The following is a 24,429-nucleotide window of genomic DNA, read 5'->3' on the forward strand; positions in this document are numbered from 1 at the left end:
ATTACATTTTATGCCTGTTGACTTTTTTATAACACCAGGAAACTTTTCGTGTAAAGTAACAAATTTGTGATAGTTTCATTTTCATCTCCTATATCAAACCTTTTTAATGTGAATTTTATCTCTAAAAACTCTTTCTTTGATAAAATCAGACATAGCCATTCAGAAGCTCATGCATGATTGCCAGTCAATACTTTACAGATCTATACTTGTCTAAGACATACATTGAGAACTGCAGCACATCAATAATACACAATGTAAAAACTACAGATTGGTAATATCCAAAACAATGTCCACCACATTTTGCACTGTGACAGTTTGCTGACACTGAATAGAGCTTAATCTTTTTATCCTCCGGCTGTCAAACGTGTTGTCAGTCTTGTCTTTATATGCAAGACACCGAGACTGCTTTTTCTTACACTAAAATGTTCATCTATTTATAGCCGTGCCCTTTGGTGAACAGATTTCTAAATTATTGGTTTTTCAATATGACTGCAGTCTTATGAGAGAGTACATCTTTAGTGTTTTTTTGCTGTCTTTGCAGCAGACACAGATGAGTAGGTTAATAAGTCTCTCTCTTTCGCTCTCTCTCTGAAGTCATAGAAGAAAAAAAAACTATTCGGGTTGTAAGTTTAGCAATTCAAAGAAGAAAATTGTTTCAGAGTAATTGCATTTTCTGGGTTCTATTATGAGATATTTCATAATCACAATTGTAAGAAATGTGCCGTCAGGCTTTAAATTATATCCATTAATATAAACTGTAATTGCCAAATTAGCCCATTAGAAAAGCCAAATCCCGCATAAGTATGTGCACTCCTGCAGTGTTGGGGTTTCAGCTCTAAAGAACTTCAAGAGGCCATCTGGCCTGAGAGCAGGATAATAGCAACAAAGCAGAGCGTGCCATCTATTTCACCTGCAAATCAGCCTTTGGCACTCCTCGACCCCCCCACCCCCAGGTCTTCCCTCGGCTTTTCTATTTTCACTTAGTCCCTGTTCATAGTCAAAGTTGCTATCATCCTTGACAAGTGCCTGAAGCAATACCACTTACGCTTATTCTTACTTTGCCTTACGATTGCTCAAATGTCACTTTCCCAAAGGCCACCTGTTCATACTTGCTACACAAGCAAGAAAAAAGAAAGACAATAACACTTTTAAAAGGCTCGGTGACGTTGCTAACTGTGTTATTTCTGAATGGGAGACAAATGATCATTCACTTTGTTCCAGTGGATTTATTTTTCAAATAAACGTGTCAAAAATAAATAGCAAACTGTCCCATGGGTCCATAGGTTCCCATAGGATAGAGGATTCCCAGGTTTCCAACTCCAGCAGTAATTACATTCCTGAAAGAGAAGCATTACAAGCATCAGTACATTATCTGTGAATTTAACTGTCACTAACAAGCCTGCAATGATTGTTTCATGCAATTCTAGAGTGATTTTGCTGAGAGAATAAGAACTGTTCCTTCATAATGACCCATAGGTTGATTAAAAAACAAACAAACAAAAAACAAAAAGCATCCTGCAAAGAGTACTGCTTTGTTTTTGGCTGATTGGGATTTCATTAAATTGTCCAAAGTAGAAGAAATTGCAGAAAAGACACGCATTAGGACTTCCACTTGTGTTTGATCACTCAACAAATACAATCTGAGGAAATTGTATCCTTTGATGCGAAGCAAACTGCTGGCAAAATTAGCATGTTAGTGTTTTATTTCTTTTTTCTTTCTGTATGAAATGTGCCTTACAAATTGCCTCACCTAAGCAGATGCTAAAGAAACATGAAAAAAAAATCAGTTCATTGTAGCTTTAGGACATAATGACTTTCTGTATTGTTTGATTGTTTATAACGCAGATTACTCCAATATCCCAAACAATCCACGCCCTCCCTGTAATGAAACTCTCCCCTCACCCTCTTCCTGATCGCCACAAAGGCCAAGCACCCTCAGCACACTTTAGGAGGGTGCAGCCCATTGTTGTCCACACCAGAGGCAGATGGTCATTTGGGCCCTTTCTCCACATGGGTACTTGTATGAAGGAATGCCTGGACACCCCACGGATGGTCAGCAGGGAAAAGGTCACCATCTGCCGCTCAAAGGTCAGCTGTCTAAAGAGCATGGTATTAGCCATGCTTTTGACTGTTTCAATAAGCTGGCGAGGACACGACACACAGCTCCACCTCATTGTGTTAAAACATGAGTGATGCAAAATACTTGTGGAAGCAGTGACTTGAACGGTGCTCCAGACATTCAAGACAAGGACTCTTAGTTGGATTATTTGCTTTCATTTTTAGTGTGAAATACTGACTTTTTTTGTTTGCTTTTCCTTCAAAATACCTATTACAAAAGAAAAATGTCTTTCTGTAACTCAAATATTTATCTCACTGGTTTTAGTGAGAGATTGCTCGAGGCCAGCAGACTCAATACATAGACACTCAGTAATAATTAGTTCAATCTTTTATTGCTACGTAAAAGTTGTGCTAAACAACAAATAGTAACTGAAACTGTATAGTAAATAATGGCATATATTTAAGTAAAACCTATTAATGTATAAGAACAATCTCAAAGATGAATGCAGTTTAATGTATTATTTCAAAGAAGGCTTGGTAGTGATGACTTTAAGATATTTTATTTATTCCAGATTTGGGAAGTTTATTTGCATTTTTCTTTCTCAATAATTCGATCTTGCTTTGAAATTTCAGTAATCAATATAGTAATTAAAATAATATAATAATTGATTCTAAAGCAATATATGCACCTTAAGCTTTTACGGATTAAAAAACTAATGCAGATTAAAAAGTCTGTAAAAAGGTCAGCTACAATGTAAATCAGCACTTCCTAAATTTAAGACTCCCATGATCAGTTCAGAAACCTGGATGTTTTCTGTGGCTCACCCAAACCTCTCATTAGAGCTTTGGTCATAATATAAGCCAAAGGTCATGTTTTTCCTTAGTTGCAATTTAGCTCATTGCTTATGACACGTCATAGCCCCTTTCGTTCTACATACTTTCCCCCATTATTATGGATATATAAGGCAAATTCAGGATCAGAAATCAGCCAGAAAAGTAATCATATCATATCATAGCATACAAATTCACTTTCAACAACAGCCCACCTGAAGTACCATTACCATCCACTGGGGGGAAGAGAGACTACTGACATAGTCTAAAGAGCTTGGAAAGAAAAGCGTCTGGACTTCTTCAAGTTGCTTGAAGATGTTTGACCTCTCATTCAAGAAGCTTCTTCAGTTATAAGGTCAAAGGGTGGAGAGCCCCATATTTAAGTCCTAGGGGTGTGTCCCCCAAGGGGGTGAGAACCCCCTGTTGATCCTCTACCTAATCAAATGATTTACTGAAATAAATCATATGCTATTGCAGGATAATGCTTGAGAAAAAAAGTAACTCAGACTGTAACAGGATTGGCTCATAAAAACATGAACCATTGAAAGTTTTTTGCTTCACATCACACAGGCATGATTATGATTACTGCATTATTTTATTGTCAAAAGAGAAAGGAAATCTTCACATTAACAAAAAAGTGAAAAAGTGGAAAACAGTGAAAACAGCCTTTCATTTGGGATTTTCAAGTGATATATAGAAATGTAAGGCCCCTAAGAGTAATAAAGTTACTGCAAATTATTATAATTTCTACATATGCATATGCTAAACAGGAAGAATGGAGGTTGAAGTTGCAGGGTTTTTGGCATTAACCTGAATAAATGTTAAGTACAATACTCAAACCTGGCAATTACAAAGATCTAATAGCAATCTTTAAGAGATATTGCAGTGTTGAATTATTGTTTTTCTCTCACAGATGTCCATATTCCCCATGGTCTGCTGGGACATTCATCATAAATATCTTATATTATACTAAAAGAAGAAAAACTTGGTGTTTGCTTATTGGTTTCATCAGCTCTCATCCTGACTGCCAGTGGTGCTCGGGGGCGGGTTGGGGCAGACCACTGTGCTGGCGGTGTTGGAGGAGGCATACAAAGAGGGTGAAGATAGCTGGTCATAGCTTGGCAGGCTGTCCTGGCTGGGGAGGACTTTACAGGTCGGTCCGAGCCTTGACCCGCCCCCACCGTCGCCACCAGCATCCTTCTGTTCCAGCAGATATGCGAGGGACTCCACAATGCGATTCAAAGTCTGGTCCATGTGTGTTATCTGTAAGAGTTCAATCAAATATTCATTTAAGTGACAGCTATGACACCAACAGTGCCTCTTAGTAATTAAAATTAAATTAGGTTTGTTTACTTGTTAAACGAAGGAGCTACGGTTACGTTGTTCATAAAGTTTTAATTAACCCGTGTGGCACAAACAGCATCTTTAGTTTGGGCCAATTATTTTAATGATTGTAGTTTTCATGGTCAGTTATGAAACATAAACTAAAGTGATGTTTATTACAGGATTATGAGATGAAAATTCTTTAAAAGCTTTAGACGCAGTTTGATCTTTTTTTCATCCAATCACAAATAACAAAGAGAAAAAAATCACAGATGTATATAAAAACTCAGGGAGGGAATTGCACATTGTGTTCCTTTTTCTTTTCTTTTTTTTTGATGCATCTTTGAAATACATGAAAGCAAACAGTTCCTCTTTTTATGCCACAGAACTGGAACAGGCTCTTAAAGTTTTATATTTGAATCAACAAAAACGAGGCCACATGTGCACACATACATAGTGGCTCATGTTACATTACAGTAAACAAAGGCAGCTCTTGTTGCATTACCCAGAAAACTCCCAAATGCAGTTTATTTTCAAGGGTTCACTGAATTGTAAATTGTCATTGTAAACATCCTCTTGGGATAACCCTTGTGAACGGCTATAAAAGCTCAAATTATAGTGCAAGATAAATGGAGACGGAATTAAATATTTGACTTTTCTCTTGTACAAAGAAAAGAAAGAATCTCAAACTCTACAAGGCTTGTGAGTGTTACTGTATTTTTCCACTGAGGTTGCACAAATCCCACCTTGTCCTCCATCCTGTTGAGTCTGGATCCGATAGAGTTGTTGCCTTTGTCTTTGGCTCGGTCTTCAGAGGCAGACAACAGTCAAGTAAATAACAAGACAGAAGGATTAGGTCTGTGGTTTGTACCATAGCTGCTGTAATGTATTTCGAGAAGTCAGTGGAGTGATTCATTACCTGAACCTGTCTGGAACAAAGTTATCTTCCCTAAAGACTGGTCCAGTCTGGGGGAAACAATGGGAGCCTTAAGTTAGAGGAATATTTACACACTCTCTCTACTTCCCCTTTCATCTTCCTAGATCTTCTCCATTCTTTTTTTTAAAAATTTATCTCTTTGCCTTTGACAGTATTGTACACATATATCCATGCTGTACTCAGGGGATATAATTCACATGAAGCTCATCTTATTTAAACCATTTACCGTCTCTGAAGCTCCTTGATGCGCACCATGAGATTGAGGTGACCCTGGGAGTACTGTTCAATCACATCTCGCACATCATACGGTTTACGAGCTTGCTACAACAGAGAGTTTCAGATTGTTTAATCAAAACGTCATCTCTTTTATTACAAATGTCTTGTCAGGATCAAACCCGTACGAATGTCTTTACATGCCAGAAACTGGATATTCTTTAGAAAATTATTCTGTCAAAGAAACTTATGTAAAAAAAGAAAGGTTTTACTCATGGCATAGAAATAATAAATTAGTTAAGTCAAGTCTCGGGTGAACAACAACACATGACATGACATGTTTGTTATTATTTCTTTAACAAAAACTAAGCCAAAATTCAGGAGACAGTGTGTGAAAATCTAAGTACACACTTACTGCTTTCATAGAAACTAAAAGGGTAACATTAGTGCACTAGTCTTATTGCTCATCAGCAAGTTTGATGACTGCCCTGGAGCATTCAGCAGTGTGTTAATACGAAGCCAGCGAGGAAAGACCATAGCAACGATCTTATCTTAGATAAGTAATTGTTGCTGCTCATTAATCTGGGAAGTGTTACAAGGCCACTTTAAAACAATTTTAAGTCCATCGTTCCACAGGGAGAAAGATTATTCACACATGGACAACATACAAAATAATTTCTAGAGTTACTATGAATGGACATGTCAGCAAATTCACTCCAAGGTCAGGCTGTGCAATGCTCAGAGAAATTGCAGAGAAAAAAAGGGGCCTTAAGAGAGCTGTGCATGAATGAATGCCTGCAAATGTTGTAAAGACGTAAAAAATGCTGTAAAGTTCCCCCACAATGACATGAGAGACTGATAAGTCATGTAGAAAACAATTACTTCAAGTTATTGCTGCTGAAGGTGGTTCTACAGCGTACTGAATCATGAGGTATACTTAGTTTCTCATCCACGGCTTCTTCTTTGGCTTGGTTCTTTGTTAAATAAATAATCATAAAGTTTGGTATGTCACACTTTTCCCCCCTGAAGTTATATTCGAATCATTTAAAGATCTGGTAAGGCCCAGACGATTTTTTTTTTAAATTATGCCCCAAAATGTAAAAGTTTAGAACAGAAAGAGAGTGCTCCTTCTCTTCCACAGATGTTTGGTGAGGTTTAGAAACCAGATATAAAGTAAATCCTGTATACACAGTAATTTTTATTAATTTAATATCATGGAAATGTTATTGTGACTGACTGATAAAGAACAAAGCCTGTACAAAAACAAAAAACAAACAAACCACTGAACAGAGGTTAGCTGGACATAAAGTGAAGTGGAATTAATTTTTTTTATACTTGAAAGCAAAGCAAAAATGCCATAGCTGCCACATTAACTTACAACCGAAACAGAATAAAAAAAATCCTGAGATTGTCTCTTCAGTTTTTGTTCATTAGAAACAATCCAATACAAGCTTTTTCTTGTGGCACAGCTAGCGTTTCATGGCTTGAGCTTTTGATTAGAATTAGAGAAGTCATAAAAGCGTTACTAACATCATCTAAAAGAAAAAAAACATACAGTATAGGACTCATATCCAGATGTACTCATCTTTTTTCCACATCCAATTCAAAAACCTATTACTATAATGATGCTGCTGATCTGCAAACTCAGCTGAACCACTGCTCATTTGCAAACTCAGCTGAACCACTGCTTGCTGTGACCCTGGAGCAAAGTGTATTATTGTTGCTCCCCAATCTCTTTTGTTGTGTTTGATGTTTGCACAGTGACAGTGTGACAGTAAATAACAGTACAGTACTTAGTTAATAACTACTGAAATGTTAGAAATGAATAAATACTGCTTAGTGAAACCAAGCTGTTAGCAGGTGTTCAGAGTATGCAGATAGGTTACGCAATTTTAAGTAGAGCACATAAACATCAATTATTTCCCAATGTGTGAATATTATTCTTTTTTGCTATTAAAAAAAATTGTAATAATTACCTGGAAATTTCTCTTGGCCACAAAATAACGCATTCTCTGGATCACCCGGATGGCTTTTCGGTGAGACTCTGTGAGTCTGTGAAAAACACATTTGCATCAAGGTTGGTCGACTTCAACCTGTTACACTTGTTTACACCCCTTCTTTCACTGAATTGAATGAACGTGGCAGACATTAACCTTCATACCTGAACTCTTATCAGTATAGGCAAAAATATTAAGTTTCATTATTACTGCTCCATCTACATCAAAAGCCTCTCCTCTATTACTTGTCTTCCTTTGAATGTGATGAAGGTGAGTTACAGAAAGAACAAAGGCGGGTAATTTTCAAGGTCTGCACATTTCTCGAAAAATCATTAGCACAAAGCTTAGAGTGATTGTCGGGCATTTAGCCTCCATTATTATGTTGTGGGAATTATTAAATAGGTATTACTTAACAGGCTCATTACCCTGGAAAAGCAGTGAGCGAGTATGTGAGGTGGGAGCGCAGCGAGTTCTTTGTTAAGTCCGGTGTATAACAAGGTAGGTGAGAGTCTCATAATGGACTTTTCAGAGGCAATGCAATGGGCTGATTTTCACATACAGCTTTCATAACATTTTGTCAAATTAGCACTATGAAACGTCAATAATGTGTTCCTGAACTATTATAGAATCCATTTTACATCATAAAAGGATTATGTGGTAGTGATATAAGCAGAAGCCAGGCAGTGAGACAAATTTCTTTTAGCTCTAATGGCAAATTGTGACTTCTTCAGAAAAAAAGGAAGCATTTGAATATCAAAGATGTTTCTTTAATATTTTCATCTACCATCAATGAACACTGTGATGTGAACATCCTAGGGATCTGTAAGGTTATAATCCTTAAAGAAATTGTTAAATATTTTGGAAATGGAGCTTATTAAACTTAAAAAGAGGAGATCTAAGACTGGAATTAAGAGACAGTTTGTTTTACGTAGCACAAAGAATAAAAAGAGGAGCTTAGCCTTGCTCTATCTAAAGCATCCAAGTCTACCTATTAGCAAGCTTAGTAATTAACTCTGTACAGATTTAAAGGGGATTATGTGCTGGACTACGTATTCTAGGCTTCCTCAGTAGAAACCAAAGTCACTATGATCATTTTATGTTCAACAGAGATCTTAACGAATAGTCAGCTACATTAGTGGTTCGAGACAAACATGACGCTTAACGCACCCAAAGGAAAAAGATTTTTTAAATCCTGTTTGGGGAAAGTCAGCAAACATTTTTTTCATTTCTTTTATCAGATTTAATGGGTGATTTTATAAATGCAGTTTTTAATGTCCTGGTGACATTAGATATTCAGTGCTTCAAAATAAGTACCTGATGTGTTGAGAAGTGAGATTCTACAGGGCTTGAAGGAAGTGAGTAAGCATATTTTTCACTCTCATTTTTTTGTAGTAACAGCCATCAGTGAACTTTATTAATGTTGATCATTATCATGGTCTGAGTACATCAATCATTTAGTCTGCATATATATGTGTGTTGCAGATGCAAAAGTTTTGATCTTTACTCCACTGGAGTCACCAGGCAACATGTTGGGCAGTTTTTTAAGTCAACATCAGAATTCAAATCCACCAGCTGACTGGAGTGTTTCTGTGTGGCGTTTGCATGTTCTCCTCATGCATGTGTAGGTTCTTTCTGAGTACATCACATCTCTCAAAGACGTGTGGTTTAGGTTGATTGGAATTTCTAAATTCCCTATTAGCCATGATTGTGAGAATGAATGATTGTCTGTCTCTCTCTGCGGCAGCCCTGTAGATGGACTGGTGACCTGTCCAGAGTGTACTCTGCCTTTTGCCCTATGATAGCTGGGATAGGCTCCAATCCCACCTGCAACCCTAAATTTGATAAGTGGAATGAAATCCCACGGATTAAAGCCTTAGCAAGATTAGAAGGATGTCTTTGGAGCCGTTAGGGGATACTTGATTGTGCTATTTAATATATACAGTGCTATTTAAATAGCACCTAAATGTGCTATTTAATGCAGTAAAGGCATTTTGATTACTATTAGTGCCATATATTCTTTTAGAATGGTCTACTGAGCAGTGTTTTGTCTTCCATCGGATGCCTCTGAGGAATCAAAAGAACTCGGTAAAGTGTTGATATGAATAATTCATTATTATTAGCTGTCATGCTTTGACAGTTCAAAAAGTTACTCTTACGATCAGTATTGTACCAATGGTTTTATTATCACTATGAGTTATGAGGAGACTTTTCAAATAGGGGCAAACATCCATAAAATTTTTTAAGGTGACGTGGATTCTGACTGACTGTGTCTCTACATTGAGAATAATTGATAATATAACATATAAGTAAATACAGGTGGGTTACATGCAATAATACATGCAATTCTTTAACTTTGGAAAAACTCATTTTGCTGCTGTCTGCTTCTGCGAGGTATGTAATGAACTCAGAGAGAAGACTTCTAAAAACAGCTGAAATCTACACTTTGTGTATCTTCAAACCCCTGCCTTATATTTATTAGTAGTAGTGATCAATAATGTAGCCCACAGAGTCTGTCTTCATCATAGAAATTTGTGCTTTAAAAAATATGAAACCCAAGCAAATAATGGTTGTTGAACATTCCTCGAGTGCTTTTTGTGGCTTTTTTGAAAGGTCTAAAGGCACATGAACTCCGCTTTTTGTACTGTCGACATTTTTATGCTGAAATGTCGAAAATGACTGATATTAAAACGTTGTTTTTTTTTAAATTCCAATCCATTCTTTATTTGCAGCATTTAAATAACCTTTATCTGATTTGATGGTTTTGTTACAGACTTTAAAAAAGTGGTTTTTCTTTTCTTTTACAAATGTGGGGATTCAATTGTGTTAAAATGTACAAAACAGTGATGTCATGTTTTGTGACGAGGACCCAGGCACAGAGAGACTTGATGAATTTAAGAATCTTATGATTTAATAAAGAAATTTGCAGACTTGCACAGAGATGGTAAAATTATGATGACTGATAACGGAAACAAAGACAACAGAGGACGAGGACAGGGAGGAACAGGGGTTAAATGCACCAAGGAGACAGTCAGAGAGGACTCAGGACAACTGGAGACATTTAAGGATGCAGGGACTGACAGAGACAGGGAAGAAGTCTCATCGTGACGAGTACAGTTTATCTTGCTTGGCTGGGCAGCTCTCTGGGTGCTCAGCACCCCCAAAGCTCTGATCCTAGAATCGCCCCTGTTCCAAATGCTTCATGTGATTGGTATAAACAAAAATGCAATGTGAAAAAGATTTTCAAAAAAGTTTCTATTGAGCTTTACATTTTTGCCTCACACACTTTTTTTCTTTTATTATGACTTTAAAAGCTCCGTCTTCTGGGTAACTGGGTGTGTAATTTTCGTTTGTTTGGGACAAATGTTTGGCAGTTTTGTTGAAAGTCTCAGTACCTCGATTATTATCAATTTGCCAAAACATAGCACTGCAAAGTCAGAACTGGCAGCTGCAGAAATATGACTCCTGGGAAGTATTCCATAGCGAGAATCTATACACCACGATTTGTACCAATGACTAAACTGAGCTATTCTCCGGTCTTATAAATAAAATAAAACTGACAAATTGGTGTTAAATATGTAACAAAGCGTGTAATCAAAGACAAACCTGGTGAAGAGAAACACATTCTTCAAGGGTTTTTTTTCTCTCATATTTTTGGTGTTGTCTCGTCATGGATAACACAAAGAGTAGTATCTTATAATGGCACAATGCAGCATGGGATTTGATGTGGCGCTGCTCTATGAGAACAGCTGGTTACGTATTTTGAAGTCAGCAGAGCACAGAGTGATCTTTGCCAACAACGCTGCTGCATGCATTTCCCACTCTGCATCATTACTCCTCCGTTTAGAAAGAAGTCCCACGGGTCAAAACTGTCGCTCCATTTGTTTCACTTACTGTGCACTCACATTGCACTGCAGTTACTTAACACTCATTTCCTCATATCACTCTCAGTCTCTAGCTGTGCAAGTGCCTCGGCAAATGCAAGTGATTTTTTTTTCCTGATACACACTCATTACACAGTAGAGACACGAGCCCTCTGGGGTTTGGCATATTTCAAAGGTTAATTACAAATAGCGGGAAAAAAACAACAACCCTAAAACAAAATGCATAAAAACCTTCCCTGTCATGGTCATTAAAACGAACGTACACATAAACACAGAATCCTATGGTGGTAAACTCACTGTGACACTGAGGAGGCTGGGGCCAGTTCATTCTCTCTCTCTGGCTCCAGCTCCATGTCGTCTGCAAAGCTGCAGTTCCTCTGGAGCGCGCTGGGCGAGTGGACTTCTAAAAGGCCAGGGCTTCTTTTCACTGCACGTTCACCCACAGACACCCAGAAACACACTCATTAGACTTTAGCTATTAATATGTGTCTGCAGTGACACTGCAGATAAAGTTTCGCTGTGTACATCCTGTTCAAACAGGTTTTGCGATTTACACTTACTTACACATTTAAATGTATTCTAATTTCTCTTAATGCACTAATGTTGTGTATGCTGATATAACCAACAACAAAAATATGCCCATATGTTGCATTAAAAGTAACATTATCTGAAGACAGTGGAAAGGGGGGAAAAAGACATTCCTATGGTAGCTTTCAGAATCGCTAGTGATTTAGTGAGGGCTTGTGAACTGTGGGAAAATTAGGCCTCATGTGACCTGGGATCTTGACTCTCCAGAGCTCTGTTTAGGATTATAAAAGTGCTGTATTTAGATGGGAAAAGAGATCTGAATTTACAGCTACAGTCATCTTGCAAAAACAGGGAAGAGAGGAAACAACTCCGTTTGGATAGACACAGATGGGTTTTTTTTTTTTATGTAGATGTTCTCAAATGCAACATGCCAGCAGGGTGGCACTTTCTGTTCTTTGCCACATAAACTTGGATAAAGAGACTTTTTTGTGTCTTTTAAAATGGTAAAATTTAATTTAAAAAAAATGAAAGACAAAATGTAACCCCTCAATTATCCAAATCTGCCGCTGGAGTGTTTTGAAACTGCACCATTAAGAGCCGTATGACACAACAGGTTCATGATTTTGATGTGTGAAATAAAAAAAAATAAAAAAAGGTGTTAAATGGCACTGCTTGAAATGCACTGTAAATCAAATGATCTTAAGTGGTGTTGTCATCTGGTGACAAGACTTGCCCTGACCAGCACACTGATATTTCTCAATAACAGAATGCAGGAAAATGTTTTAACTCCCTGCTGGGCAGCTTTTTAGATGAAATGCCAAACATTACTTTGCATATCATCTAAACACATCAGACCTTTAGTCCTCTTGGCAACAACACTTCAAACTGTATGTAACATCACACATGATGAAACCAAAACTTGTTGCAACTAAAACTGAAAAATGAAGCCAGCACCCCAGTGCCAAAAATCTGCAGTTCCTGGAATGACCACTTGAAGTCGATTTCAAAAGTTCTTAATAGACATCCATGTTCAAATTTCTAACTTTACAACAGAAATATGCATTTTTTTCTTCTGGGAAAAGGCTTCAATCTCTACAGAGGATTCTCAAATGACATCATATGCACACCGTTGGCCTCCTCCATCATAAGGGAACCACAAGGGAAAAATGTGTAATCCAGTTGATGAGTGGTTCCTGGAAGCTGCTTTCATGCCACTGGGTGAAGTTGGTCATAAAGAAGGTGCTGCACCAAAAACCTCCTTGGTGTGGTTGAAGATTGCTGCAGCTTTTACATCAAAGATACTAATTTTTTCTATAAACCTTCGCTTTTATAAGAAAACTTATAAAAGTGCAACACAAACTCGACACAAACTGGAAATTGAGGGCATTTCCCTTCAAAGTAAGAGTTGTGCCTCACTTGTGTCACACTTTTATAGTTTCATCCCCATTTGAAGAGTAGTTGGCAAATGTTTGCAGTCTCAGACAACTTGCCATGTTTCCTACGAACTGTGGGCAACTGGAGTTAGGAACCAAAGCAATCACATACAGGCATCTTCTTTGCGACCTAGCAACAGCTAGGAACCTCCAAGATCTATTTGGTAATACATATTTTTCCCTTGCCAGATTATTGTGCACCGTCTCTAGGGCATCGTGACTGAGGTCTTGCTGAATTGATTATACATAGTCACACATCAAAAATGGTGGACCACTTAACATCACGTGGTTAGCAGTTGTAGGACCACAAAACCTCACTAGCTAATTTTCCTTCTTATGACATTTGTAGAGGGGTTTAAATTGTTAAGGCATTAGCATTATTTGCATTATTAGGGGCCTGGACACTTTGAGAGACAGGAAGGTGCCATGAATCGACTATTCTGTAGGCTGTGTATTTTCTCAGGTGTCCATTTTGTGCACAACCTTTTTTTTTGGTGGTCATAATTAACATCAATCTAACAAGAAAGCAGCAGTAAAGATGGCGAAGGTCAGAATACTAAACTCAAGGCTCCAAAACAATAATCCACAACCTCATGAGTGCCATCTCTTTGGCCATGTGCACTTTTTATATGAACGCCAGACTGTATCTTCAAGGCAAACAAAGTAACATAAAAACAACATTAAGCTCTGAAGTTACCTGGAGGTGGTGAGCTGAACTGAAGAGAGGACAAAGATGTCCAGGACTGCTGGCGATCTGAAGAATACATGATGGAAAACACAAGCATAAATTATTAACTTTAATTATCCTGAAAAATGAATGTGGCACTTGGAATCCTTTTTCATAGTCATTAGTCATTAAGAAAACAACACAACATTTCATTACCTCATGGGTGCCTGACTAAGAAAGCATGCTGTTATAAAACTTGACAATGACAAAAAGTGACTTGATGGGCTGTTAAAAACAAGCATTAGGAGAGGATAGCGAGTGCGCAGAGGACGTGACCAGGATGTGGACACTAACATGCAGCTCACCACATCCTCCCAGAGTGTAGAGTCCTGCTAAATCAGGCATAAACACAAAGAGAAAAAAGACACAAGCAAGGAAGTAGGCAGTTAAGTTGAATGGAAGAAGCACAATGAGAATTAAAAAGAGGCAGAAAGACTTAAAATGTAAAAAGAAATACCACATCTGCAATACACCTGATAGTTCCGTTTATTATGAACTGAAAAACACTGATGGAAAATTACTTTCCTTCAGTTTTTCCACTCTTGCAATCAAAATTATAATGACTTGTATCTATTTTATGTAACCACATACCCAGTGAACAGAATTATGAGGAATAAATGCCCACACAGCAGAGATAACCAACAAGGTTAACGCAGGGATGAAATTGTTCAATGCAGAAGACAGGATACGCTTTTAGTGTAAGCTGACAACTCTGTAAGGAGCTAAGCACTTGAGCCAGCATCAGTGCCTGCATCCCCTCACCCCAAGCATACAACAGATGGCAATGTAGCAACTTAGTAAAAAATGGACGTGTTAAAAGCACCATGCTGTAAATGTAAGATGTGCAGTAGACCTGTAGCATCAGAGATCGTGAAGTGCACAGACATGCATAGAACCGTACAATGGTGCAAATTAAATTCTGCCCTTGTACTGAGAAGTGAGTGCAAAGCAAAACCATTGGCACTGTTGTGTTGGTGGTGCTGCAGTCACCCATGTAAGCAGCTTTTCACATTACCAGATTGTGTTAAAGAAAGAGGTTATATAATGAGGGCCTGAAAAGAGTAGCATCCAATTAGATGTTTATATATTATGGATGTGCTAAAACTATCCATATTTATCTTCTTGAAAAAGTAAACAGATGATCCTCTCCTGTGTCTTGGTTGGTCAGTCTAGTAGATCAGGCTATCCATTAATGTCCTTCATACAGCAGTGAGAGGAGTAATAATGATGATCTTTTGAAAAGGTATAAAATAGGCTACTCGGTGAGCAGAACAACATTAGGGAATACACTCTGAGAGAAATGAATGAACATGGAAAATGAACTGACAGGGGGAAAAAAATGAAAGAGGCATTTTCAAAGATGATATTGAATTAGTCAGTATATGTTACTTCAGCAAAAGTTCCACAGCTTGTTTTTTGATGAGAACAGCTCAAATATTCTCAGCCCCAAAAGGCTGCAGCCCCCACTCTCCATGACAGGATGTTGTAAACCAGGAAGTTAGAAAGTGGGGCATATGATATTTTGGAAAAGTAACTCACATTCTGATTTGTTTGTATGTAGGCTTTAAAAGGCCACATAGTCCCTTGAATGAGAAAATCTGTGACTACACTGACCACAAGAATGGGAGCGTTAACATTAAAGGGTTTAAGGTGACTGCTGATTGCTAAAGTTGGCCACAATCTAATTGCATATTAAATTGTGTCTGTGCAATGCTATGCAGTGTGCATGCTCCACATGCTCCACAATACATTTAGTTCAATTTGACTAATGTTAGATGTGTTGAGTAGTTTCAAATGGCTCTTAAATACTAATGCAAGGACAGTGTTTCATTGTACTGTCTAGCTCGTGATTCAGGCTGTTTTCAGGAACATTTCTATCATTTATACATTAAAGTAAAATAATGTAAAAAAGTCATTCAGTGTCAGTGAAAAGGAAAAGGGAAAACTTTGACCTGCTGGTGGCACTACTCCTGAGCTATTAGAAAAGGTTTGATTTGAAGTATTTAAAGTGAACTCATCAAAGTAGTTGGAGTACACAACATAATCTTAAGTGACACTGACAGGATGCAGTATTGATTTGAATACCTTCTTTATTTGACTCCTAGTTCTTCATCATTGAATCAGCAGCACTGTTTGTTGTGCAGATTTTTACAAGTTCAGCAGAGGACCCTTGCAGTTCATACTCATCAATGCAACCTCACGTTATATTCCTGCAATGCGCTCATCTATTTTTAATGTTTGGACTTTGTCCTCTTCACCTGCTGTGGACAGCCTTATATCTGCAGTTTAAATTCAACATTCTCTATTTTCTGTATCATGAAAGAATTTTTGGTTTGACACCTGAGCAGCGCTAATGAAATCTTTACTCATTAAGTGATGCTGTGAGTATTGATTCTGATTTGAAGGAAAGAACAGGCACCACTCCATATATCTACACACTTGCAACAAACATCAGTCTGTTTTCTTCTAGAAACTGTTCTTCACTCTTTCAATAGGTTTTAGTACCTGTGCCAACAGTGCTGTAAACATCTGAACTCATCTCCCTCCCGCTGTCAAACACAGAGTCGAAGGTGATGCTCGGAACTGTGGGGGAAGTTGGACCATTATCCTTGTCACTGCTCTTCAACTTCTTCCTCAACTTCACCTGTTCGAGAAAATGCAAACAGCTCAATGAAGTGTTTGGCTGCAACTTGAGTGACACAAAAAGGTAACCGTGTTCACCATGTGGGAAAAACATTTGGAGTTACATTTTGATTTTGCAGCCAAAGTCTCAACTGTCAAACGGAATTAGATTTAGCAGCCAACAAACCTTCGTAAACATAAAGGCATATCAGTCGCCAAATTACGTGATGTAATGATCTTCATAATCTGCCTACCTTTCTCTACCGCCACTCTCTGTTTTAAAAAGTGTGGAGCTGTCAAGCATTTAAATAATTTATCATTTCTGTTGATGATAATTACATGGAAATACAGTAGGAGGATCAGAGTCACTGATACTGACTGCACATAAGCAACATTTAAAAACAGATGCATTAGTAGATGTATGGTTGGTTGCAAAGATGCTGAATAATCAATATCATTATTAAATTGCCTCTGGCTGTCTTACTTGCTGACTTTTTTCCCCTTGTCAGGCGTTTCTTGTTTGTTTTTATGTGTATCTTTTCAAAATCTGATATCCAGTCTTGTGATTCTGTTATGCTACAGTAATGGATGATTTTCTTAAATCTAACTAGTTGATTAAGCCTGTCTGATAGTAGAGAGTGAGTGAGGGGGTTGAAACCCAATCTGACATTAATTTATGAAATTATTTACAATAATTCTGTTTATTTGTTTCTATTATTTTTTTCTATTATTACTATTATTTGTTAGCCATTACTAGTCGGAAAAGACTGACCTCTCTCATAAGAACTATGGTGTTTCCAGTATTTTTGCATCGATATCAGATATCAGATTTGCATCATTGAGTGCAGTCTAAACATCAGAAACAAGTTGCAGTATAAAGCAACACAATGCAGCACAGCAGACTACAGCCTTGACAGTGAGCACATAATAACTGAAAAACAAAAACAGCCTACATTAACCTTCATGGAAACCTTTGTAAATTTAGGATTTACAGTATTGCAGGGGTGTTGCTTCAGACTACATTAGTTGCACTTTGCCTGTGTCTAATAAACGGGAAACCGGGTGTATGAAGCAGTTACAGAGAAATCTATAAAATGATTACTAACCGATTTCTTGGGCTTGGGGGTGGATAGAGAAGAGGCAGGGATGTTTGATCTTTTTCTCAAAAACATCTTGAATGTGGCAGAATCAAAGTTCTCCACCGCAAAACATCTCCACGATGTCTGGAGGGGCATAAAAATAGCAATACGTTGGTTGGACAGGACAAATTTCATGCCAACATGTCTGCCATATAAGAAAAGAAAGAAAAGGTTACATGAAAGGATGGTCTCCATAATAAGACTGTAGCTCTGAGACAGCATAATCCCCCGGCTGTACTGAGCTACTGTTGGGAGTATTTTCTTGGTCAAATACCTGAATGAGACAGGCAGCTGCAGGGATCTGTCGGTTGAAGTGTTTTTGTCTTTGCTTCTGCTGCACCTTCAGGGCGAAGCCTGAGCCCAAGATTCCCTGTGAAGAACAGCATAGCAGAGTTTTTTCTCATTATTCAGTTTTAACCACACACTTTCAGGCAGCTGCACGATCCGAAAGATAGAGAAAGAAGGAAGAAACAAAGAGAGATCCTTCATGATTCTATTCGGTTGAGAATAATTTATTTTTTCCCATTAACCTTCATAAACACGGAATTAGCAGATTTAAACGGGGAGATTAAGCGTTTTTATTTCTTGAACTAAACGTAAATAATTGGGGCTCTAAGTATTTGAGACATTTCATAAACCTTATTATGAATATTGAACCAAGGGTAATATAAAAAGTGATGAGGAAAACTATACTTGTCTAATCCAATTTTTCACCCAGTTTTACTGGGTTCACTGACTTACTATGTTTCTCAGCAAAGTCACTGCTGTTCTGTAATCCTCACGGCACAACTCAATGATATGGTTAGATGGAAATTTCTCACTGCACTTACTGCAGGCAGGGCAAAGAATGAAATGGCAAAGACTGAGAAACAGGAAGCAATAGTCTTTCCAATCCAGGTTTGTGGCACTTTGTCTCCATAGCCAATAGTTGTCACTGTGACCTAAAGGGAAAAAAAACACAGACAAGATAATGACGACAGTAGCATTTTATAATTAGCGTTCATCAAAATATACAGCTAGGGTATGTGCTTTTAATAAACCAAAGTATAGGACAGCTTAAATAATTACCTGAGGCACTAGATGAAAAATTAAATGGGAACTACACACCTTCGGAGCGGGAGTCACAAGTTCGATTCCCACCCGGTATCCAGTAAAGGTCCTGGCTAGACCCCCCATGCTAAAAACCAAGTCCTGGAATGGCGCGACTATGTCTGCAGACTGTCTGCAGCTCGGACACAAGAATTTCACTACATGTTGTACTCTGTATAATTGTGTATGTGACAAATAAAGGTTGTTTGTTTGTTTTTGTTTGTTTGTATCACAAACTGCTTTGTGCTATGTTCTGTATTTATATTGGACACACAGCTGGATTTTGGGGTTCATATATTTTGCTTAAGGACACCACTGGTCCCCTGAGACATGGCCGCCATTACTACATATCATCATCACTGGTTGAAAAATCTGGGGATCATCAAAGTCAGTAGTACATCCGTGGTCCCTGCAGATAGGCTAGAGCAGTTGCTGATACCACACTCTTGAGTATCTGCTGACTCAAATACCAATTTGATACCGTCTTTTCCTCGCTCTTCAGTAACTAGGCTGCTAATAATACTTTTTTTGGAAACACAGCTGAGCTCCAGATGTCTCTTGTGAAACTGCAATGCTCATATTCCAGTCATTTCAGTGGATAGTATTATAACTTGTATGCACTTTCTGGAGACTTATTATCACTGCATCCCTAATTCTAACCACTACCCTATCATTAAAGGGGACCTATTATGCTTTTCCTTATTTTCTATCACATATATACATAGTGTTATCAAGGCTGGAGTGCTAATATTTAACACTGCTAAAGTTTTAAAGAACAATGTGTAAAGTAACCCTAAAAAGCTTAGGCTACAAACTGCTATAAACACTCTAAACACTACCAATTAGAGTGGATAGCTCAGGCACACAGGCACCAGGGCAACACTTTCTAATCTAATCTAATAAATTCTAATCTTTCTAATCGACCGAGTTACTCATTGCACATCTATTTCCATGCATGTGCTCAGAGCTTACTTTAGCATTAGCATTAGCATTAACTTGATAGTTTGGGCTAATGACTTGGTACTGACTAGGGTTGCCAACCGTCCCTTAAAATACGGAATCGTCCCGTATTTCGAAACAAAAGTACACGTCCCGTATTGAGCTAATAAGGGACGCACTTTGTCCCGTAATACAGTGAGAACCAAAAGTAGTCTATAAATGTTTATGGAATTAACGCTTTGTTTGAAAACATAATTCCCAGCCCCTCTCCTGCTTTGTGACCAATGAGCTGACAGCACACTTATGACAATTCGAGTATGACAATTCAGATTACCGCTCATCTCATTGGTCGAGGAAAGGTCGCTTTCGGAGAAAATACCGGAAGACAACAGGTGACCACAACAAGAAGCATGGCCAACAGGGAAACAAACGCCGACACTGCGGTGCAAGTCTCGGACGACAGTACACCTAAAGCTGGGCAGACACTGTGCGATTTTTTCAGTCGCGTTATTCAGCTCCTGCTCAAACTGCACGATTGACTCACAGGGGTTAGAAGTTCATAGGTCACGATGTACTCTCACACTGTACCGCCCGATGCTCTGATGCGACCTGAGTGCTCACACTGTGCCGCTGTTGTGCCAAAGTAGTTACCCCCGCCATAAAATGAAGGTTATAACAGAAAATCTGTCGCTCTCTCTCTCTGTCTTTCACTCACACAGACACACCACCACCATCAACTTTGCTAAATTGCTAATGAAAAACATGATCAGGCAGCTGTGATTAAGCAGCAGTGTAAATCCAACTATTTTCACGGTTGTTGTGGTCGTGATAATTTTGTGAGGCCACATCGAAAAGGCTCGGATGAGCTTTCCAAAGTTCTACAAGTTGTGCCTCCATCGCTTGTGTCCAGATCACACGCTGCACTGCCGTGCTGCTCCGTCTTTTTCACCGACGTTTACGTGTTTGCGCGCGAGCAGCTGCGGTGACACCCTCACGAGCGATTGATGATCGGGAACTGGTCGTGAGGTGTTAATCACTTCTCGTTACCCAACGTATACTACATGACGCACGATGAAGGCCAAAATCGGTCCGATCACTCAAAAATCGGCTCAAAATGGGCCTAAAACCGCACAGTGTGAGCCCAGCATTAGAGCAGCAATGTTTGTTTCCCTCAGAGAAAGGGAAGAATGGGAAAAGGAAAACACCTGGCTGGAAAAAGTTAATATGGGCATGTGCAGTGAATATCAGCGCTATGTGGCCAGAAGTGTGATAATATAATTTATTTTGTGTAATAAACAACTGCAAGGATAGATGATTACAACAAATAGATGACTAATACAAAAAGTAATACATAGGTGAATAATGATGATGAGTTATGATGCGTAATCATGGGAACAAGTGGGTTTACAAACAGGAGCAGCTGATTAGCATTAGAAAAGCTGAAATAATACCTCAACTGAAGCCAATTGTACTAAATGCACTAAATAGAATAGAATAGAATTCAACTTTATTGTCATTGCACATGCACAGGTACAGGGCAACGAAATGCAGTTTGCATCCATCCAGAAGTGCTTTAGTGATATAGATATATTACAATATATATTAGCAATAATATAGATATGTGAGTATATTACAGAAATGGGTCTATTATGGTATGTTATAATGTACACGGTATGAAGTATGTTGTGAATATTCTATAACTATAAGTATGTACAGGCTATGAACAGGATATAAATATGAAAAACTATACAGAATATGAAATAAATAACTTTACAGAATCCGAGATATACAGCTATACAGAAATGGGAACTATGCAAGTTGTAAACAGTTGTAGGATTAAAGATTATCGAATGTACAGAATGATTATTTACACAGAGCTATACAGTAGTGCAGTTAAGATAAGTGAGGGTGTAGATAGTTTCTACAGAGGCTATATAAAGTGCTAGTGGTTGTGAGTGGTGGTTCACTCCATGTTATTATTGTGTTTGAGGGTACAGTTGTCCATTGTGGGTGTGTGTATGTTCAGTCCATGAGTTTAACGTGGGTCAGATGTCAGGAGGCAGAGTTCAGGAGTCTGACAGCTGTGGGGAAGAAGCTGTTCCGGTACCTGGTGGTCTTAGTCCGGAGGCTCCTGTGGCGCCTCCCAGAGGGCAGGAGGGTGAAGAGTCCATGTGATGGGTGACTGGGGTCTTTGATGATTTTCCCAGCCCTTTTCAGACACCGCTTCCTGTAGATGTCTTTTATGGCAGGAAGTGGTGCTCCGGCGATGCGCTGGGCAGTTTTCACGACCCTCTGCAACGCCTTCCGGTCCGAGGCAGAGCAGTTCCCGTACCAGACTGTTATACAGTTGGTCAGGATGCTCTCGATGGTGCAGCGATAGAAGTTCACCAGGATGTCTGAGGACAGGTGGTTCTTCCTCAGAGTCCTCAAGAAGAAGAGGCGCTGGTGAGCCTTCTTGACCAGCTTGGCACTGTTACAAGAATATTTTTCTTTCTATTGTTTTCTATTATTTTAAGTTAAGCAGGACAGAGTTCTTTTAAAGAAAGATTTACTTATATTCTCAAAAGTTAAGCATGACAGGCTTCTGTTTAAGAAAGAGACCTGTTTTATTGTGTTAATGTTGTCATTTTGAGCTAAAAATAAATAGCTAAATGATCATTTGTTTCACATGTGTTGATATCACAAAGAATAGAATATGCATCTACTTAAATCAACTTCAAGTCAAATGGTTAAAAAAATAATTTCACACACAAAAAAAGAGCTAGAAAATTCACCACACTGGGAAGGGTGAAGACAACTGGGTCGCCCGGTCCTGGCCACGAGGTGTCCCTTATTTATTTTTCAGGGAGTTGGCAACCCTAGTACTGACAGGGGTTATTAGATTTGTACAGAAAATCATTAAAGTATCCAACACTGACTTGATCCAAAAACAGTAGTAGTCGTTTTAGAGTACAGACATTTTGCTAGTGTGGTTGCAAAAAAACAGTGAAAGTACTGCTAGCAAACAGTTTAAAAACTGTATCATCACATCCACAGCTGAACCCACAATTATCTATTGACTTTACTTGACCAAATACTTTCTCTGCTTTGAGTCTTTAGTGCATTAGACCCTTGATTTCCCAATCCTCCAACTACAACTCTGATCTTTTCACCTCTTGGACTCTTAATAACATCTTCATGTGCTGAAATACCCCAAACTGACTCTCAGCGTGTGTGACAGCAGACCCAAATCAGATTTAAAAAAAAAATAAATCATGGGATCTAATGTGTACAACAACAACTTTCATTTCATACTGAGACAAGTTATTGACTTTGCTGTGTATGTGTGAGAATGTGTGTGTGCGTGCATTTTTTAATATCAGAGTCCCTGAAGTTTCCATGAGGCCGAGTGGGTGGTGACTTATTGTCTGAAAATAAATTTTCATCCCGTGTTTTCTGCACTATTTGTTTTGCTGTTTGTATTAGCAGCCCACTGGATTTGCCCAAGGGGCTTCACACAACTCCTACTGTAACATCAGTAGTACAGATAAAACAGTCTATATTTGACCTTTCACTTGGTAAAAAGCAGCTTACAACAAGTCATGGTTTTCTGCAAAATCTTATTTGTGCCGGGATAGAAATGTCAAATCTCAGAATTCAGAAGACAATCATAATTGAATTGTTTCGGATCATTTCACTTTGACAGTTATTTCTAAGGATAATTTCACTAACATTTTACACGGGTTTCTGTTCTAGTTAAAGGGCGCTGGGCAGTTGCCCAGGACCCCAGGACACCTCAGGTAAGGACAAAATATTTTGTAATTAATTTTAAACATCTAAAGCACACCTTACTTTGAACAAATACTGGTCACTGTGCTCTCAACACCAGCTAGACAGACTGTTGAAAGGCTCTCTACTGGGGCCTGACTCTTGCTGATATAACCTGCCGGCTGCTGCTTTTGCAACCGTGCAGATTATTTGCTCACACGGCTTTGTGTATCAGACATGAGTAAACACGTTCTTTACGTTCTATGCAAACATTACAATTTCATCCTCATTGGGAAAAATCATAATCCGGACAGATAATACTACATGCCCAGATATGTCCTACAGCAGGCCTTTTATGTATCTTTCAGTGACATTGTGGAGTCGAACAAATGTTCTAAAGTGCTGCTGTATTTTAGCTAATTCACAGTTTTATGAGTGTCTATCTAAGTCTTTGGCAGATCTTCTTGTATTTGGGAAATATTATGACATTATATATAATATATATTACATTATAAGGAATACTTTATGTCCTTAATCCTATTCAGTTGTAAAACAGCTAAACTGCATCACTAAATTTGACATAGGGTTGAATATTGAACTGTACGGCATATAATGGGGCAAAGTGAACCATAAAGCAAAGCAGTGACATTCTCATATTAATGACTTCTGTTATAGTTTCTCAGTATAGAACTCATAGAGATAATGTTAGAATCATATAGGGATGTGAACACTCTGGTTATGTTTTATACCACAATCCCAAACATGATTAAAACTGGGATAACTCATAACACAGATCAGCGAAAAGATACTTATTCACAGGTGAATCTGGTAGGTCTCCCCCCCCCCACACACACACATGCACACACAGAGCTGGCTTGAATCAGGTCACAAGCACACTGAGTGTTTGCTTAGGGCTCCATGGACAGCAGAGGGCCCCCAAGAGCGCTTGAAATATTCCATAACAT

At 38.4% G+C, this 24,429-nt stretch overlaps 1 protein-coding gene across 4 annotated transcripts in view; it reads right to left on the minus strand.

Moving 5' to 3' along the window:
* Nucleotides 1–3,275: 3,275 nt before the first annotated feature.
* Nucleotides 3,276–24,429, minus strand: part of kcnq1.1 (potassium voltage-gated channel, KQT-like subfamily, member 1.1) — a 53,303-nt gene continuing 32,149 nt past the window's right edge. Inside the window, exons 7-18 of one of the 4 annotated variants that reach the window (XM_080885669.1) lie at nt 18,520–18,630; nt 17,964–18,059; nt 17,657–17,773; nt 16,434–16,572; nt 14,234–14,257; nt 13,899–13,955; nt 11,538–11,667; nt 7,339–7,414; nt 5,376–5,470; nt 5,132–5,178; nt 4,959–5,020; nt 3,276–4,152 (exon numbers count right to left, since the gene is read on the minus strand). In XM_080885669.1, coding sequence (XP_080741795.1) covers nt 3,898–4,152; nt 4,959–5,020; nt 5,132–5,178; nt 5,376–5,470; nt 7,339–7,414; nt 11,538–11,667; nt 13,899–13,955; nt 14,234–14,257; nt 16,434–16,572; nt 17,657–17,773; nt 17,964–18,059; nt 18,520–18,630 — 1,209 coding nt within the window. In that variant the 3' untranslated portion in view covers nt 3,276–3,897. Of the gene's footprint in view, nt 4,153–4,958; nt 5,021–5,131; nt 5,179–5,375; nt 5,471–7,338; nt 7,415–11,537; nt 11,668–13,898; nt 13,956–14,233; nt 14,261–16,433; nt 16,573–17,656; nt 17,774–17,963; nt 18,060–18,519; nt 18,631–24,429 lie in introns of all 4 variants that reach the window. The other 3 variants (XM_080885668.1, XM_080885671.1, XM_080885670.1) reach the window with 3 other exon arrangements.

This window comes from Rhamphochromis sp. 'chilingali' (assembly GCF_963969265.1).
Source record: "Rhamphochromis sp. 'chilingali' genome assembly, chromosome: 6".
NCBI classification, from domain to species: domain Eukaryota; kingdom Metazoa; phylum Chordata; class Actinopteri; order Cichliformes; family Cichlidae; genus Rhamphochromis; species Rhamphochromis sp. 'chilingali'.